This window comes from Eubalaena glacialis, chromosome 6 (genome assembly GCF_028564815.1).
Source record: "Eubalaena glacialis isolate mEubGla1 chromosome 6, mEubGla1.1.hap2.+ XY, whole genome shotgun sequence".
NCBI classification, from domain to species: Eukaryota; Metazoa; Chordata; class Mammalia; order Artiodactyla; family Balaenidae; genus Eubalaena; species Eubalaena glacialis.
Window position 1 is genome coordinate 10,580,550 of NC_083721.1, and position 20,545 is coordinate 10,601,094.

Sequence of the window (20,545 nt, forward strand, 5' to 3'; positions counted from 1 at the left end):
TTAGGGACGATTTCATTCCTCATTACACCTAGATCCTAAGGAATGTATTTTAGATCTTAAAACTTTGAAACAGATCTGAGCTTTTCAAAAAGCCTATGAAACCTAAATTCATTCCCAAGTATGTAGAGTATTTATTCTTTTCGACTGTCGTAACAATGTCTTATTAGGTGGATTAGGTAGGTGACCACCCTTGACCCACAAACTTAATCACTGAACCCAATTGCTCTTAAATTCTGCTTTAAATTCTGGCCAAAGGCTTAGTTATGTCGCTGTTCATTGTCACAGTGGGTGGAATCAACTCATAAGTACACAGACGAACAAAATGAAACTTGTTATTTATCCTCCTGTATGAATTATGCTTTAAAAACTCTGGGGCTATTTTTAATCCTTATTTAATAATATGGCCTGATACCAACTGAAGCTTTTACACAGAGATGAAAAGCTTATTTCCTTGTAAAATTCTCACAAGGAATTATTACAACAAAGGAACACCTTGTTCTGGAAGGCCAGCTTAATAACGCAGCCTGTTTCTCTATACCCTGGTGGTTTACGTTCTTGAATGACTGAGCGTATTCCATTTCTTAGAGTGACTCCAAAGGGGAAAACGCCTGCACCAAATAGAAGAACTGGCCACATGGAGCCCTCCTTTTATCTGCACTGCCCCCCACCGCCCTTGGAACTGCTTTAACCCACTCTGCACCTCTCACCTTGGCCATCTTTCCACCCACTCAGATTTCACCAGCTTAGAAGTGTCATAAGTCACATGTCTCAGTTCCCTTTTGCCCAGTAACAAATCACTCCACATTTAGCAGCCTAAGTTGTCTGCTTTATTATATATCATGATTTGTGAGTTAGGAATTTGGGTAGGGTAAGGCTTGCCTAAATGATCTTTCTGTTCCATGTGACATTGACAAGGTCACTCAGTGGTGTTCAGCTGGTGAATGGGCTGGTCCCAGGGGTTCAAGACAGCTTCACACACTTGTCCGGTGTCTTGGCAGGTTGGCTGGAAGGCTGTGCAGCTGGGATGGTCAACTGGAGCACCTACAGGCAGTCCCTCCAGCATACTGGCCTCAGGGGGGTCACTGAACAAGGCAGAAGCTGCACGGCCTTTTGTAATGAAAACCACACAGCATCACTCCCACCATATTCTACTGGTTACCAAGTAGTCACAGAGGTCAGGCCACATTCAGAGGGAGGAGAATCAGACCCCACTTCCCAATGGCAGGAGGGTCAAAGGATCTGTAGCCTTCTTTAATCCACCACACTATCTGATTTCAGGGTGTGCTGAAATGCTCAAATCATTTATTTATAGATCCAGGTCTTGACTAACTTGAACTTGTTTAAAAATTTTTTAGCAGTGCCTAAAAGCAATGGTGTTGTTTTGTATTACCCAGTGATGGGCAGAGCACTGCATCCGCAGTACTTACTAGAGCAAATCTCACTCGCTGGAGAGCGACCGAGTAATCTTACTTTATTGCTGTTGTTCATGATGCGAATAATCATAATATATTGGTTAAAATGGCATTAACAAAAAAAGTCTCCCTCCATATCTGATGTGTCAATACCTCTGAGTTTTCTTAAGCATGCAATTCTCTGTTCAGAGAGTTAAATGACACCAAAAAGCCATTAAGTGCGACCCAAACTTCATCTCATCTGACCATTTATGGGAACAGAGTTGAAGGCATCCAGCCTGGATGGAGTTCAAACAAAAGGAACAAAGTTGGGGAGAGATTAAATCTTTCCAAGATTCTTTGAACTCACCGTGTCCAAGGCCCTGACACCAAAGGCATCAATAAAAAAGTGTTAATCATCCTCATTTAGGAAGAAAGCCTTAGGTCTCCGGATCTCCAATAACACCTTTATGCTGGGTGACCGTCACAGCACATGACAGCTGAGACGTGCTGCATGTCTTGGTCATGCTTGTGGCCACTGTCCTAAGGGCCCCATCAGAACCCCTCGTGCGCCCCCAGCCAGGGAAGAGAACACGTGCCCCCCTACCCTGATTCCTCGTCCCCACAGCCCACTGTGGCTGGAGGTGGGCCAGCGGCACCGTAGGGGGATGGATAGGGGTGCGTAATGAGGGTCTTCTTACTGGCCACCCTCACCGGCAAAGAGTCTCACTGGCCGGAAGGCAGAATCCCACAGGTTTAAAAAGGAAGCCAATCTCTCGCTTCTCCAGAACAGCTCTAAACTTGCACACTCGAAACAAAAAGGGGGCACTGAGACTAGTAGCTACTTAGCCAGCGCTTCTCCTTTATATCAATAAGAATAAGTGGCTGGCTCTTAGACGTGACGAAGAAATGACTGTGAAAAGGGCATATGGAGGGGCCCAGATCGGGGCTCGAAACCCTCTTTGCCTGTGCATTATAGTTATGGAGTTGAGGTTTGTTGTGGTAAGTACTACAGCTACACTGCCCTGCTCATCACTGAATATATAAAAAAAATAGGGCTCTGCCTGCCAATGCAGGGGACACGGGTTCGAGCCCTGGTCTGGGAAGATCCCACATGCCACGGAGCAACTAGGCCCGTGAGCCACAACTACTGAGCCTGCGCGTCTGGAGCCTGTGCGCCGCAACAAGAGAGGCCGCGACAGTGAGAGGCCCGCGCACCGCGATGAAGAGTGGTCCCCGCTTGCCGCAACTTGAGAAAGCCCTCGCACAGAAACGAAGACCCAACACAGCTAAAAATAAATAAATAATAAAAATAAAGGAATTCCTTTTAAAAAAATAATAATAATAACTCCAGTGCTTTACGCACTGCTAAAATTTTCTTAAACCAGTTCAAGTTAGCAAAGACCTGGATCTAAATAAATGATGTGAGCATTTCGGCATACCCTGAAATCAGATAATGTGATGGGTTAAAGAAGGTTACAAATCCTTTGACTCTCCTCGCATTGGGAAGCGGTCTGATCCTCCTTGCTCTGAACGTGGCCTGACCTCTGTGACTACTTGGTAACCACTAGAATATGGTGGAAAAGGCCGTGTAGCTTCTGCTTTGTCCACTGACCCTCCCTGAGGCCAGCATACTGGAAGGGCTGCCTATAGGTGCTCCAGTTGACCATCCCAGCTGCACAGCCTTCCAGCCAACCTGCCAAGACACCGGACAAGTGTGTGAAGCTGTCTTGAACCCCTGGGACCAGCCCATTCACCAGCTGAACACCGCTGAGTAACCTGCATCACTCCCCCATTTTGGTCGTCAACTGTATTCCTTACCGTTGTCTCCTGCCATGGAATTAGAAAGGTAAAAATGATTTTTAACAGGCCTGGTACTTTAATAGTTGGTCAGTTACCATGCTCAGGCAAAAGCCAATGTCTGTAAACGCAGTCTGACAGTTGAGGCATTGCTGGCTTAGATGGAAAGAATCTACGAAATCATAAAATTTACATTCTGCAAAATGTACCATTAAAAGCTGACCACCCCCTCACAGACATAGAAAACGAACTTATGGTTACCAAAGGGGAAAGCAGGGAGGAGGGATAAATTAGGTGCTTGGGATTAGCAGATACAAGCTACTACATATAAAATAGATAAACAACAAGGACCAAGGACCTACTGTAGAGCACAGGGGACTATATTCAATATTCTGTAATAAACCACACTGGAAAAGAATGCAAAAAGTATGTGTGTGTGCGTGTGTGTGTATAACTGAATCACTTTGCTGTACACCAGAAACTAACACAACATTGTAAATCAAAAACAAAAATAAAAACCACAGCTGACCACCCAATTCAGTCCACCTGATACAGTAGCCACGTTTGTTCACTGCCATCATTCATTCATCCATGCACTGTGTACAGCACAATCTTCCAGGTAGAGGGGAGTACAGCAGAAGGGCAGAGCCCTTGCTGTCAGAGATCTAGAGGCCAAATCTCTCCTTTCTGTCCGTCACCACCCAGGCTGCCATCCCGCTCTGCCCACCTGTCCCACCAACCCCTCCCCCACGCCACTTTCTCCTCCCTCACACGGCATCGTAATTATTTCCTTCCGGATCACTCTCTAAGGCTGAGGCTCCAGAAAAGCAGGAGCTGTGTTCATCACTGTTTGTCACTGTAGTACCCCCCGCCCCATGCACAGTGTCTGTTACGTGGTGGGTACTCAATAAACATTCACTTTCAATAGCCTACTTGGGTCCAAAATACCACTTGGTAGTTTGAAAGACTGAAAAGCAGCTTTTCTTCGCCCCATATCAAGACTCAACTTTCAGATGGATGACCAAGTAAAGAAGGAAAGAGAAAGAGTAAGTTGGGGTAGAGTCCATAGAAGTAGTAAATATGGAGAATTTTTTTAATCTGATGATCTTGCATGCATATATAAAATCAGACTTTCCCTCGCAGACTGATTAAGTATATATCAACACAGTCTGTGTTTCTCCATAAAGCTACCCTTCCAGAAGCTTCAAAATTATCTTTCCAAACAATCTTTGATATTTGTATATTTCCGTCCTCCCTCTCATCTAACATAAGCTATGGGTAGGCTTCCACAATTCACTGGTCCTCTACAGATAGGATTTGTGATCAATCTCCGTACATTTTGGTCAATTCTTTCAACAGATAGAATCCAAAAAAGAACATCTGGCTAGGAGACACAACCTTGGAAACAATACTTTGATATTGCTTCATCGCAGATGATTACTGATCATGAATCCATTTCGGAAGATGGCAAGCCAAGATCAAAGTGATATACCTTACATTTTCAGATGGAGCAAGGTGGGGTATGAAATGATGCTGCTATCTACACATTTTACACTTTGTTTTGAACAGGAATTCATACAATGTAAGAAAGAGTTTGATCCTGAAAGGGTGTGTACTTGATAAAATGTAACCTGCTAATTAAAAACAAAGGTAGGGAGGCAAGATTTAAAATACCTAATCCCTCAGGATTTAAGAAGTTATAGGATAAAAAGTAAAAGAGAGCATTTAAAGATTCTAGGAAATGAAGTTGAAGTTTCTAAGAGTGCTATCACAGCCTATGCTTTGTTTTCCCAAGTATCAATTACAAGAAATTACTAAGACTAAAAGGATAAATTACTCCAGTACAAATAGTCAAAACGGTCCCATAAAAACATATGCAACATATGACAGACAGAGGTCTAATTTCCTTAATATAAAAATCAGGAAGAACAAGACCAAAAGGCAATTTGAAAATGGGCAAAGGACATAAGTGGCCAGATCACAGAAAAATAGATACTAATGGTTTTTAAATACATAAAATTAAACTCAATCTCACATATACTAAAAGAGATGTGAGTTAAATGACAATGGACATCATTTTTCACCTCTCCGATTCAAAAAAGTTGGGGAATACACTGAGTGGGGAAGCAAACACAGCACTCGTATGGTGTCAGGGGAGCATTATTTGGTATAACCTCTTTGAAGAAGAAATTTGATAAAAGTTATCAAAATCTTAAATATGCATATCCTTCCTCCTAGCAATACCATTGCTAAGAATTTAGGTTCCATATATGATTGTACATCTGTGGAGGGATTTTCACTATAGCATTGCTTAACGTATCAAAAAGAGGTAACTACCTAAACATCCATCAGTGGGAAACTGATTGTAGAATACACCCATTACTAGAAAAATGCAAAATTTTTAACAAGAATGTGAGAGAGCTACAGGCACTGATAGGGAATGATTTCTAAGGTATGATGTTAAGTAAAGAATGTAAGATATAACCGAATGTATTTCCAGTGTACTACTTTTATGAAAAAAAAAAAAGTAGGTGTGGTTTTTTAAAAAATATGTCCACAAATTCTTTGACTTTCTCTTTAAAAGGTGGAATGGAATTCCAATCTGCCTGAAGGCTGGACTTAGTTAAGAGAATAAGACAGAAATGACTGTGTGACTTCTGAGACAAGGTCATAAAAGGCATTCTTCTCTCTTGGATCCCCCTGCTCTGGGGAAAGCCAGATGTCATGCTTGAGGACACTAAAGCAGCCCTATGGGGAGGGTCCAAGTGATGAGCAATTGAGCCTCTTGTCAACAGCCATGTGAGTCAACCACTGTGGAAGTGGATCCAACCACAATCAATCCTTCAGATGAGACCACAGCCCTGCAAACATCTTGGCTACAACTTCAGGAGCCAGAACTACCCAACTAAGCTGCTCCCAAATTCCTGATGCAGAGAAACTGTGAATAATAAACGTTTGTTGTTTTAAGATGCTAAGTCTCAGAGTAATTTGTTACACAGCAGTAAGTAACTAAAACAGTGAGGATACTTACATATATGTTTGAATATGCACAGAATATCTCTAGAGAGAAAACTGAGAGGCTGGGCCTCAGGCATGGAAGAAGATTTATTTTTCATCGCATTGTATTGTTTTATAAGTTTTTCTTATCCTAATATATTGTTTTTTCTTTAAAAAAAGTACATTTTACAAAAGAATCTCATGGATTACATGAATGACCAAACTGTGCATAAATATCTTTAACCTCTATTTTATTTCAACTTTTAAAAAATTTAATTTACTCAACTTTTGAAATAAAATAGAAGTAAATAGTAAAATAAAAGTTGAAATATTTTAGAAGATATCTCCCTCAACTTTGCCCAGATACAGAGCTCAGTTTACGAATCATCACTCTGTCAGAAAAAGAGCAGAGAAAATCAATGATGGAAAAGGAGAAGCTCAGGAGATTTAAGCAGCCACCTCCCCAACTCTCAGAGAAAACTTTTCTTTGCTGAATATCAAAGGAGCTCAGAGAATGGCTAGAGCAAAGCCAGCCTGTTTTAGAAAATCTTGAAGAATTTGTGCTAGGGATTATCAAAGGGTCCCCACTCTCTGTGTCTCCCCAAATACAACTGAATCAATAACTCTTTAGTGACCACCACTGTATGTGCAGGTCCTCCTATATATACTCTCATAGCCTCCTACTCATCCTTGATCCCATCTTCTCTTCCTACCAGCATGACCAGGGTGCCCATTATGTACCAGACCCTGTGCCAGACTACGACATCTTCAGGGAGAAGAGTGTCTCTGGCCCTTCCACACGGGACACTAGACCGGGGCGGTGGCGAATGGGGCTTGAGTCCAGCGTCTCACCAGCCAAGTCACCTTGAACCAATCATCCATCCATCTGGTTATTTACCTACCATTACCAAAAATCACTGATTGAGGACCTCCCACGAGCCCACCGCCATGCCAGGCAGTAAGGACACCCTGTGGATCTCACTCATGTGCATGCACTGTGTGCACACGTGTGCATAAGAAGTTAGCAAAGCATGATGTTCCACCTTGGTTTCCACCCCAACTAACCTTGTATGATTTCATAGATGTAATTTGTAAGTAAGTGGCGTTGACACTCAGAAAACAAATGACCAAAAAATGCCATTTGGGGGGAAAAAGTAAAGTCCCAGAAGTGCATTTTTGCTCATTTCCCTTCCAAACACATAATTCATACTTAGTTATGAAAATAACATCTCCCTTTCAAGCTCTTCGGAGACCAAACCCCACAGAGCAGGTCTCAGCCTGCTCACACCTGGCTAAAGATGCACAGACAGCTGCAGCCTGCTGACCCACCAGGAGTCCACCAGATGTTGGTCCCAACAGACCCCCGCCCCACTCCCATCCCCCCATGTGATATGACAATGCTTGGGAGGCTTCAGTTATTTACTTATTTATTTGGGGAGGGGAGGTATCTCCAGGTGACAATGCTCATTCAAAGTCTTGTCTTTAACTTTTTATTTTATATTAGAGTATAGTCGATTAACAATGCTGTGATAGTTTCAGGTGCACAGCAAAGCGACTCAGCCATACATATACAAGTATCCATTCTCCCCCAGACTCCCTTCCCATCCAGGCTGCCACATAACATTGAAGAGTTCCCTGTGCTATACAGTAGGTCCTTGTTGGTTATCCTCAAAGGCCATGTCTTTCTCAAGTTCTACTTTGTTCCGTCCTCAGTTTCACCTCCCTGGAGAACCCAGATGTGATGGCAAATGCAAGCTTTCAAGCTCAGCGTTAGCTGTGTATTAGTGGTTATAGGAATGATCTCCGAAACGCAATTTAAGAAATTCTTAGACTCTGGCCCAGGATTATTCACTGGTCACATTAAGGTTTTTTAAGTCATGTGAATTTGCCAGAAAATCCATATCTCAGACTATCCCATCCCTAGACCCTGCCTCAAAGTATTAGACGAACCAAACCTGTAAGTGAGACTTCCTTAGCGACTAAACCGCCACAGCCGCTGAAGTCCTGACCTTCGCTATGGTGTTAGTATCTTGTTTGTCATTTGTTGTTACTATGTTGGTGTGTTATTATGTTGTCATCCTTCCTTTTCACGAGCAAAGAAGAAAAGAATCTTTCTTACTAAATATATTGCAGGGTTGCCCTATAATTTGATGGTAAATAATTAACACTTCTTTGAGAAAACAGAACTAAAAATTAGCATAATCAGCAATTCATTTACCATACAATAATTCAAGGAGGCTTTCCTGTGGCCTGTTCTATACATTCCTGGCTCTTTTACATCCAAGAATACATTCTTGCATACGTATAGAATAAAACAAAATGACAAAGTAATAAAATGACAATTCTCACAAAGATGGGGAACATAAACCACCAGGTGGCTAAAATTAGAAGCAGATTTTATTATTACATTTTACTGGGTCGTATGTCATTACTCTCTGGTCACCAATACATTTATTTGTAACCAATACATTTATTTTTTTAAACAGGAAGAAATGTAAAAGTTAAAAGTTCCCAAATAGAATGAGGGCTAATTAATTTTAAAAATTGTGTTTAGTAGGCTGTCGTAGGAAGGCTAGGAGAATGTTTGGAGAAACACTGTAGTTCCCTCCTTAAAGAACAGCTCTGTGAATTTTCCACATCAATCATGGAATCGAAAACCCACCAAGACACACTTGCCCTGACATGTTTACAAAACCCAGGAGGTAAGACGTCCATTATGGAATACAGCATCCAGATAAAGTGGAGCCCAAAGAAGGAACCTAGAGAAGGTTAAATCTGGCAAAGAAATCCTATTCTGAACTAATTTAAGGATTTTAAATCGAGTATTACAAACTCAAGAGCTAAAATAGTCTAAAGGGTTTTTGCTTGATTTGTGCTTTGGGATCTTTTGTTTTTCAAGAGAATGATTAGAAGGATAAGAAGAAAGTGAGGACTTCCCTGGCAGTCTAGTGGTTAAGACCCCATGCTTCCAATGCAGGGGGCATGGGTTCGATCCCTGGTCGGGGAACTAAGATCCCGCATGCAGTGTGGCACGGCCAAAAAAAAAAAAAAGAAGAAAGTGAGATATGCCTTAACAATCCTGCGGTGCACGTCCTAAGTGACCCTCAGAAGCTGTATCAAGCAATAGTTGCTTGAAAACCAATTTCACTGTTTGGAGATCCGTTTGTTTCCTTAAAGAAAGGAAAACAACAACTGAGCACCAAGCCAATCATCAGAGTCAAACATTCTGGTTAAGCAGGCCATGACATGCCCCCTTGCCTCTGCCTTCACAAACTACTGAGCAGAGTCTGAGAAAACAACTTGTTTTTACCTTTCATAATATTCTTTTCCCCAGAAAATGGAGGTAATTAGGAAACTAGAGATATCTGCCAGAAATAAATAAATAAATAAATAAATAAAATGGCAGGGATGGAATGGGAAAGGGATTATTCCTGTGCAAAATCAATGAAAGTTTATCAGAGCTGAGCAGATGTAACAATAAGAAGTCACATTTATAGCAGGCTTATTTCAAGTCAGGTACTGTTCTGAGTGTTTTATACAATCCTAATTTTGAATGCCCCACAAACTCATGAAGTAGGCACTATTATTTTTCCTGTTTTGTCCATAAGCAACAAAGGCACAGGAAGATCAAGTAACTTGCCCAAGGTCACACAGCAAGAAAGGAGCAGAGCCAGGATTTGGTCCCAGACCCACTGGCTCTAAACTCTGTGCTACTGATCACTACAGTCTACTATCTCACACAGGCAGCCACCCGTTCACACACACCATCACGTTCCAGACCTGTGCTCCACGCTGGAGACGGCACGCAGAGGGTAGTGCCATGTGTGAGTGGAGCTTCGACAGAGGGACACCCAACCCAAACTGCGGTTGGAAAAGTCTCCCCAGAGGAGATGATGGCCATACTGAATCTTGGACACATAGCAGATAGCCAGGCAGGGGAGGCGGAGAGGGGTGAAGAGGAGGAAACTCAATTCAGGCAGAGCACATGTAAAATTTCAAGGCAGAAAAGAAGGTGGTTCTCTCTAGGACCAGTAAGTAGTTTAACAAGGCTGGCATAGTGGTACCATGGGTAGCAAAGCTGGGATGGGGGGTACTCAGGCAGTGCCAAGGAGACAGGAATCACATCACGGATAGCCTTGTGACCTGGCTAAGGAGTGTGGATTTATCTGAAAGTCTGTAATAAACAACTGAAGATTATACTAGGAAACAAAATGATCAGATCTTTTCTTTCTTAGCTCACTGGCTATGACAAAGGGACTAGATTGGAGAGAGCCGAGGATGGAAGCAGAAAGACTAGTTAGGAAGCTGTGTTCCCAAGCTGTAACAAGAGGCTGGAATTATGTAGTCAGGCGACCAGAACAAGAGGAAATTTCTTAAACCAAGAAGCAGATTTGGGGCACACACAGCAGCACTGTGCTCGGATTTCCCCCTCCCCTAACTTCCCTGAAGTCTTCCGGCTCCCAGTGACCCTCCTAGGGATTGTACCCTCAGGTTATGTCCCAATACATAATCTTAAAATGTCTCAGCATCTTAAAAATTGCTCAGAACAGCACAGTGAAGAAACGCAAGCCTGTTCTTCCCAAACTCTCTTGCCACCCAAAGAATTTCTGAAATTCTGATCTTAATCACTTTGGGAACTGTTTTGGTTTTTTTTTTTTTTTTTGGCTTATTAAAATTTGCTTATATTTCTCGCAAGGAGGTTTAGGTCATAACCGGCCTCTATAAGCCTGAAAGTATTTTGGAACGATTATGATTCAACATACAATGCACATTCTTGACCTTATTATCTTCTGTTTTCCCCATCTGGCCAAAGGTCTTTGGGAAGGGCTTTTCTAACAAAGGTCCTCCTGTGAGCTGCCCCCGGAACCTCGTTCCTCATTTGTGATGTCTTGTAGGAATGACTATTTAAACTCAAAATTTCCTCACTTGTGTCTCTACAGAATCTTTGTCCTCTTTGAATCTTTGAAGTAAGGCTGAAAATAGGACATAAAGGCAGACGATGTTCAAGTCGTCAGCATCTTGCATTCTTCCAAAGTAAGTGTTAAATGTTCAATAAATATTACAGTATTTAAATAAACTTCCACTTTCCTCCCAAACATACCTTATCGATTCTACAGAAATGGAAGACCTTTATGGAGCTGAAAATTGGGGCCGGCTCTGGGTCTCTGAGGTTTGAGTCCGGAGATACTTCTCACCTTACAACCTACCTGTTTGCATTTTTTCACTTTAGGTATTAGCGTTTCCTTTGGCAGAAATTGCTTTGAACATCAGCAGGGCTTGGTGGGGTTTTGTTTTTGTTTTCTTAAGTGAATTCTTTAATAACCTCCTGACTAGAAAGGCCAGTTAGGATTTTCAGTACAGAGGACAGGGGGACGCTGGACCCGCATGCCCATCTCCCACCACCCTCACCCCAACCTTTTTGCTTCCAAACCCTCAGTTCGTCTTCGTAACGCTCCTTTACCTCTTGCCCCTGAAACCCAGGCTGTCCCTCCTCCTCCCCCCCCCCCCACCCCGCGGATAGAAGTGCTCCGTGACCATCAGGGCGCCGAGAGCTTGATCCCTGCCTGTCCCTCTGGGATCAGATCTCAACAGACCAAGACTAAGGATGGAAAGGGGCGTCCTGGGAGTTGCAAAAAGCCAGATTTACCTTCACGAAGAGGGTGATGTCGTGCTCCTGCCCCGGGGCCCCCTCCTCGGACGCCTCGCCGTCCTCCTGGCCGCCGTTCACTGGCGCGGTCTCGTCGCCGCGCTCGGTGCTGCCCCCCTCCGCCAGGTGGTTGCTCAGCTCGGCCTCGGGCTCCCGGGCCTCCGTCGGCGGGGCCGCCTCCCCATCCGCGCTGCCGTCGGGGGGCTCCTCCTCGCCTGGCCCCTCCGGACCCCGCTCTCGCCTCTCCTCCTCTGCCTCCTCTCTCTGCCCCAGGGGCCCACCCTGGTCTGCGTCCTCGCCAGCATCTGCCCTCGCGCCCCCGGGGGCCGCTTCCTCCGACTCCTCTCCCTCCCAGTCCCCTGTCTCTTCCGCGGCGCCCGCCGCTGCACCCCGAGGCTCCCCCGCAAGCTCCCCGGGGCTGCACTCCGCGCTCTCCGCCGCTGCGGCCTCAGTCGCCTCGGCCTGGATCTCGGGGCTGCCGTCCCCTCCGTCCCGGGGCTCACCCTCGGCCCTGGACGCCCCTCCCGCCGGCCCCCCGACATCCGTGCTGTCCCCCGCCGGCCCCTCGGCGACTGTGCTGACCCCCGTCAGCTCCTCGGCGTCCACGCGGACCCCCGCCCGTCCCTCGGGGACCATGCTGTCCCCCGCCGGCCCCTCGGCGACCGTGCTGTCCCCCGCCGGCCCCTCGGCGACCGCGCTGTCCCCCGTCGGCCCGTCGGCGTCCATGCGGGCCCCCGCCGCCCCAGGCGCGCTGCCTCCCGGCTCCTCCGGCCCGCTCTCCGCCTCTTCCTTCGCCCCGGGGGCCGCGGGATCCCCAGGCTCCACCTGAGCCTCCCCCGGGGCCTCGGCCTGCGCGCCGCACCCGGGGCTCGCCTCCTCCGCCAGCTCCGCGCCGCTCGTCCGCTCCTCTCCCTCCCGGGCGCCCTCCTCCGCCTCGGCCTCGCCCTGCTCTCCGCTCGCGCCCCGCGTCTCGGCCCCCTGGCCACTGCCGGCGTCCGGCGCCAGCTCGCCCGCGCGCCCTCCGTCCGGCCCCGGACCTTCTCCTTCCGTCACCTCGGCCGTCGCGGCTGCGCCCGGCCCCCCGCCCCTCGGCGCCTCCGCGGCGCCCTCTCTCGCCTCCTCCCTCTGCGCCTCAGGGCCGGAAGCCCCCGGCTCGCCCCGTCTCTCCGCCTGAAGCGCCGAGCCCTCGGGCTGGCTCTGGGGACCCGGGGCGCCCCCCTCCGGCTCCGCGACCTCGGCCATGGCCGCAGATCCCTGTCTTTGACCAGAGACCCTTCCTGGACGCTGCTGAGGAGCCAGGTGGCGCTGGGCGAAGGGCGCGGTGCCAGGGGCCGCTGCGCCAGCTCCGAGAGGACCCCCTGCCCGGGACTCTGGAGGCGCCTGGGCGGTACGCTGGGCGCGTGGGGCGAAATCCTCCCGCCCCAGAACGCTGCGCCCCTTCTCCCGGGCTTAAGCTCTCTGGGCTATTCCTCCACCGCGCGTGCTTCTCGCTGGTTCCGCGCCTGATTCCCACCTGGACCCTAATTCCGACCTTAGTTTCCTGGAAACGCGCTCACGGAGGTGCAGTGCGCTGCTGGGGAGGGCGCTTAGCTCCTGCACTCTTTGAAATGCCTAGCCCTCTGTCCAGGGGTTGACCAGAAGTCCCCGGTGCCAACTCCATCCCCCCTGGGGCTTGGGCGGGGTTTGCATCCCCTCCTCTCCGCCTATTTGGGTGGCCTGAGAGCCTGGCCAATGACAGTCTTTCTTATGACCCTTGTGGATTTCAGTGAAAAGATCCTGATTCTACTGACCGCTTAGGTGTTTTCTGGAACAGCTTCAAGTTCCAGAGCCATTAAAATCACCCCCAAACACATACGACACCCAAACACCTAATCCCCACCTTCCCAGGGGTCAAGCGTTAAGCCCAGCAGCTGCGCAACTGCAGATGCCCCTGTAGTGCCTCAATGTCCTAGAGCAAGAGGGGTAAATCCTGAAAGAAAGAAGGGGAGGCCACACCGCCTCCTTCCAATTTCTGCAGGGCCCTCCTGAGAAGTTCCAGAGGCCCCGATATAGAAGCAAGTGGAGCGAGCTGATCTTCTTGGACGAGAGATGGGTCCTGTTGTGCATGAGCGGCTGGCTGTACTCTCTCCATTACAAGTACTGGGGGTTCTACCCTCCGGGGTTATATTCTGCATCTTCCTGGTCCCTGAAGTTGCCAAGAACCAGTTTATCTTTCTGATTCTCCTAGATTTTCTAAACCCATGTTCAAGGCTTTCGCCTTAAAGTTGTGTGTTAAGGGCTTGGGGAGCTGAAGGTGGGGAGATGAAAATGGAAGATTTGAAGAAAGGGAGCTATGGAAATCACTGGATTAGAAATCTCCCAAGATCACAGACCAGACACCTTTCCTCTTAGAAGAAGGAGAAGGAGAAGAAGAAGAAGAAAGAAGGAGAAGAAGGAGGAGGAGGAGGAGGAGGAGAGAAGAAGAAGAAGAAGAAGAAGAGGAAGAGGAAGAGGAAGGAGAAGAAAGAAGAAGAAGGAGAAGAAGAAGAAGGGGAGGGGAGGGGGAGAAGGAGGTGGGGGAGGAGGGCGAGAAGGGGAACGAGAAGAAGAAGAAGAAGAAGTTATGATGAAAATTATGTAGTCAGTTTGTTATGTGTCAGGCTGGATCATGTGGGTGACAGTCAGGAGCTGGTTGCCCAGGATGGCACAGCCTAAATGTGAGCGAGCAGGGTTCCCAAATCAAGACTGATTGAACTTGTCAGCCTCTTAAAAGCTTTAATACTGCCCTGAGACTCATTTGTCTATCATGTCCACATAGGGTTCTATAATCACTAAAAAATCAGGGAGCATCTGTGATATGGCCAATCACAGTGTGTGAGTCACACATTTGGCCAGTCACCAGGATGTCTCCTTCTAATTCCCATTGCCCATCACTGATGGGTGACAGGACAAGAGCCCAGTGTCACCCAGCTGCATGCCACCTTTCTCCAAGGTGGCCCCTATCTGGAAAGGAACGGGCCAGAAGATTTGTCACTGCAAAGCAACATGTACTCAAAGCACGGCACTCATGCACATGAGCTAGCAAACATGTCAGACACAGATCCAGCTCTGTAGATGCTCCAGTCACCTAGGAAAGGAATCCTGCTGCATTCACAAGTCTTATTTCTTGAGGAAGGGTGAAGTCAGCACATTCAGCCCCAAACAGCATACACGGTATGGGATGACAGACCCTTATGCAAACCCCATGAGGCCTGATGTTTCAGAAAACAGAATTCTCAGAAAGATAAGAAAGATAACACCTGAGTGTTTATGGTGTATATTACATAGTACTGCATACCGCCCTGTGACCCAAACACATTAATATTTCTGCAGTGACACTGATGAACTTTCACATTAGATGGATTATGTAAAAACCATACATAGCTTCAGGGCTCCCAGTTCAAGATCACCCCAAAAAGCTTGCATTTCAGAGCTTTTCAGCTTTCAGAATGTATATAAGGGATTGTTGTCCTGTGACTCATTGAAGGGCTATAGGCTTATTTGCCCTCCTTTGAAACATCCAAGATCAGTTACATCTGTAAGTTTGTTCTTAATAATGAACCAACTGTCTCCAGTGTTCTGCTTTCACAAAGAAACAAATTAAAGGCACAGACTTATGGGAGTAAGAATATTCCATAAACTTTAATTCAAGCAAAGTTGATAGAAATATCCTGGTTATAGAAAGGCTGGTATCTCTAGAAAGACCTCCTTTTGAATTGAGCCAAGAGATTACCAACTAATGAAGTCAGACTCAGTAGAGTTGACTGGCTGGCTGAGAGCTAGCCCTGGGTGTTGTCTTTAAAGAAAAACAACACAAATAAAGTCTATTCTATCCTGGCGACTGGTCCTGCCTATCACACAACACCGTTCTATTCTATAGGATTTGGATTTATTCTTTTATACTGTTTAGATTCATTTACTCACATTGACATTGGGTCTCAAAATAACATCGTTCCATCGTAGAATGCAGACTCTTTCACTTTTTAACAATAGTCTTTATAAGCAATGTTTATATTTCTATCATATAATTCTGTGTATTTCTTTGATTTTTCTGTAATTAAAAAATGTATTATTGTAAAATGAATACAGGCCAAAAATAAGGAAGAGTATACAACAGTGAACAAGACTGAGAAGGTTCCTCCCATCGCAGAGTTTTGGGGTGGAACAAAAATAAATAAGTAAACAATTCAACTAGATACCTTTGGATAATGTTAAGTTTTATATAGGCATACACGCGTGTGCATGTACACACATGTGCACATACTGAAAACCTTAGCTCCTTTCTCTCACATCCCACATTCAACCTGCCAGTGAATCCTGTTATCTCCACTTTTTAAAGTATGTCCAGAATCCAACCTCTTCTCTCTACCCCCATTGCTACCAGACTGGTCCAAGCACGGCCATCACCTCCTAACTGGTTCCCCTGCTTTTCCCTCACCCTCCTACCGTCTGTTTTCCACCCCACGTTCAGATGATTCTCCTTGAAATCAACAGTCCACCATGCCATTTTTAGGCTTGAAACCTTTCAAAGACTTCCTGTCTGACACCAGGAAAAAGTCAAGTTCTTACACACAAGTATGAGATGCTATAAAATCAGACACCACAATCTTCTCTGGCCTCATTGGCTTCTAACACGCCAGCCTCTCTGCTATTCTTAGAACTTGCTGGTGGGCCTTCCTCTGCCTGGGATGCTCCCTGTATCCTCAGAGATTACCCCTTACCTTTTGAGGTCTTTCATAAGCTCTTTTCTCTAAGCACCTATTTTCTTTTACTTTATTTTTTAATTTTATTTTTGTGGTGATAATCCTTAAGTTCTACCCTCTTAGCGGTATATGATATTGTTAAATGTTCCCAGACCAGGGATCGAACTTGTGCCCCCTGCAGTGGGAGCATGGAGTCTTAACCACTGGACAGCCAGGGAAGTCCAATTTGACTATTTTGGATTCCACATATCAGTGAGCTTATGCAGTTTTTGTCTTTCTTCCTCTGGCTTGTCTCACGAAACATAATGCCCTCCAGGTTCATCCATGTTGTCACAAATGGCAGAATTTCCCTCTTTTTTTTTTTTTAAATTAATTTATTTATTTGGCTGCGTCAGGTCTTAGTTGCAGCATGCAGGATCTTTTGTTGCAGCATGCAGGCTCTTCGTTGAGGCACATGGTCTTCTCTCTAGCTGAGGTGCACGGGCTTAGTTGCCCTGCATCATATGAAATCTTATTTTCCCGACCAGTGATTGAACATGCGTCCCCTACATTGGAAGGCGGATTCTTAACCACTGGACCACCAGGGAAGCTCCCCCCTCTTTTTTAAGGCTGAATAATATTCCATTGTAAGTACTGGGTTGGCCAAAAAGATCGTTTGGGTTTTTCGTAAGATGTTATGGAAAAAACCCGAACAAACTTTTTGGCCAACCCAATACCTACCATGTTTGTTTCATCCACTCCTCCATGGAAGGACATTCAGGTTGTTTCCACGTCTTGACCTTTGTGAGTAAAGCTGCAATGAACATAGCTAGCACTCTATTTTAAAACACAGCTTCTATTCTCAGTCACCGTTTTCTGCCTTATTTTTCTCCATAGCAGGTATCTCCATCTGACATGTAATATGTTCTACGTACTCATTATCTGTCTCCCTCATCCCACCCCACTAGGATGGCAGTTCTGTGAAGCCAGGAGTTTTTGTGTGTTACTGCCAAAACAGGACCAGGCACAAAGTAGGCACTCAATAAATATATGCTGAATGAATGAATGCATGCGTGCTTTCATATATGTATATATCAACCTGAACCAGTTTTCAAAAAGACTTTTCTCAGTTGGTTTTATACTTTGGGGGACAAGCTAATGTCACAAGACAGGCTGTTCCCAGAAATTCTTATCTACTGACGGTGGTGAATACTTCAGCAAATACTTTTAATAATTAGCAAAGGCCGGTCAATTGCTATAAAGGAACACAAAGGAAATACCAAATAAATCGAGTTGCGAAGGTCACTGTGAAGTCACTTGGAGATTTGCACAGTGTTGACTCGGCAGCCAGCACCAGATTAGCTATTTAAATACTAAGGAGGGTTAAACAGAGGTGACAAATTCAGGGATGGGAGTCAAAACTGCTGATAATTAAGTCGATTTTAGTAATTTTAGAGTTTTCCTACCATATTTTATGAGGAAGCATGAAGCAGGGTAACTCAGGGATTACAAAGAAAATCTCTCAAAGGCTTATAAACAAACGCTTTAAAGGTTTGTTGTTTTTGCTGTTTTCCCAGAACAAACAGACTCATTTCCACAGAGATCCCCTCTTTCTCTAGCAGATCTCTGCTCCTTTCAGAAGAGCCCTTGGGATGAAGATGTGTCTAGAACATTCAGATCACTGGCTGCACTTATGGCCAAACAGAAGTCCCCCTTGCACTGATGTCTCTTCAAGCTCTTCCTCCCCACCTAAGAATGGCCCCAAACCTGGCTTTGCTCTGTTATCTGTAAAGATATAGTTCAATTAAGAGAAGGATATTGGCACAGAATAGTCCTCAACTAGGAGGCAGGGATTGAGGATGGATAGAGCATCTTGCAAGCCGATAAGAACATCACACAAACCAACACAAATAATGCCATGTGAAACGGGTAGGTTCTCTGGTCACATTGCCTGACTTAAATCCCACTTTGTCATGTATTAACTGTGTGATCTTGAGTAAGTTTTTCATCTAAAACAGTGAGTGTTATAATAAGATCATTGCAATTGTGAGTTTTAAATCAGAGCATGTATGTGTCATACTCAGCACAGCGCCGCTTCTTGTTAACATTACAGCCTCATTGTTGTACTTGGCCCAGAGGACAGAGCGGTCACATATTGACAGAACGGTGTATTACAGGGCTGGAAGAGCCATGGAGAACTAGGGTGACACTTCGTCCCACTTAGCCTGGGATGGTCCAGGTTATGCCTTCTGTCTCGGCAGCGTGATCATAAGAGCATCCCCTGTCACTCTCGAAAGTGTCCTAGTTTGGACAGTGAATTATATGGTCACTCCACCATGAACTCATCTAGCTAGTGAGAGTTTCTTCTGTTTTCTTGCCATGTGATTTTGCACTGTTCTCAAAACAAACTAGATTTTGAACAAATGCTTTTTGGATGATAGAAGAGATTTTAAAAAGCAAGAAAAAGAGGAGGAGGGAGGGGTGAAGGAGGAGGAGGAGGGGCAGAGGGAGGAGTCCCCAAATTTTTATTATAAACCACCTGCTGAAAGCCTTTCTGGAAAGGTAGCCCATAATCTGGAAGGAGTGTTGACAGAACACTTTCAGCCCAGGGAGGAGGGCAGGGGAGGAAGAGTATGGAACCCTCCTGCCAAGCTGGTTTCTGGGTCCTGGAGACGGTAGTTTGAGCTTCTTATTCTGTTTCCTTTCCTTCTGACACCAGGAACAGCAGTAACAATCCTGGTGGAGATGGAAACAATACCAGAAATTAAGACTGAAAGTCAATTTTAAACCTTTCACCTCTATCTGTAAAGTTTTTTCTTAGCATGTTGGTTTTTTTCTAAAAATGTCCAATCTCCTGTATTTGCTCCCTACAAGTTTTAGAAATTTGAGTTTCTTTTAAGTCTTTTAAACCCTGAGTTTGTGATCTCCTCCTTCCAGTCCTCCAGAACCCTGTAATCTATGGTGATGGATGCTGACCTGATGCAACAGAGCTTAATCTTGAACACTGGGTTTCGGCTAGGGGCAATTTTGTCGTGGGATATTTGATAATGTCTGGGACACATTTTCTGGTTGTCATGATGGGAGGGTGCTACTGGCGTCTAGTGGGTAGAGGTGAGGGTTGCTACTAAACCTCCTCCAACACACAGGACAGTCGCCACAACAAAGAATTAACCAGCCCATAATGTCAATCGTTGTGTTAGAGGAAATCCAGCCTCTCTCCAGCCCCCTAATTACAAGATCTGCCATAGAAAATGCCTTAATCCAATATGTTGACTCCACCAGGAACTTGGAGCAGTGGATGAGGGGGTCTATGTTGTGTTGGGGTGGGCGGCCACCCCTTAAAGCATCTCCTACATTTTACTAATGAGTCCTGATGAGAAGCTTTTTGAAATGATGGCGAGGTTATAAGATTTGTGTCTAGAAATCTAGTTTCAAATCCTAATTCTGCTGCTTACTGACCATTGGTGATACAGTTACTGCACCGGATTTTTCTGAGCATCGAAAGAGATAATATGTAAAGTGTTTTGTAAGCCATGAAATTTCTGCACAATAGCCAACTAATATTATTAATTTGCCTTCAGGTAATGACTGGTCCTATTGTTTTGTACTGTCCAGATATTGGAATCCACCTCACTCTTCCATAACACAGGACATTTTTCTAAAATATTAATCCCTTGGCACTTGACAGAAAGCCAGCTTTCATGGCCCTGGGCATCCATTGATACATTGACTGAATTTAGGAAATTCAATTTCCTAAACTTCTATTCCTTACCGGAAACCCTGGAAAAAATGTATCAGAACGAAAAAGATACTCAGCCATAAAAAAAGAAGGAAATAATGCCATTTGCAGCAACATGGATGGACCTACAGATTATCATACTAAGTGAAGTAAGTCAGAAAGAGAAAGACAAATATCATATGATATCACTTATATGTGGAATCTAAAATATGGTACAAATGAACTTATTTACAAAACAGAAACAGACTCACAGACATAGAAAACAAACGTA

General features: G+C 45.3%; 1 protein-coding gene across 1 annotated transcript in view; it reads right to left on the minus strand.

Moving 5' to 3' along the window:
* The window catches only part of CLIC6 (chloride intracellular channel 6), a 43,821-nt gene extending 30,379 nt beyond the window's left edge, over positions 1–13,442 (minus strand). The window contains exon 1 of the mRNA XM_061193956.1: positions 11,836–13,442. Coding sequence (XP_061049939.1) covers positions 11,836–13,077 — 1,242 coding nt within the window. The 5' untranslated portion in view covers positions 13,078–13,442. The remainder of the gene's footprint in view (positions 1–11,835) is intronic.
* Positions 13,443–20,545: the final 7,103 nt, after the last annotated feature.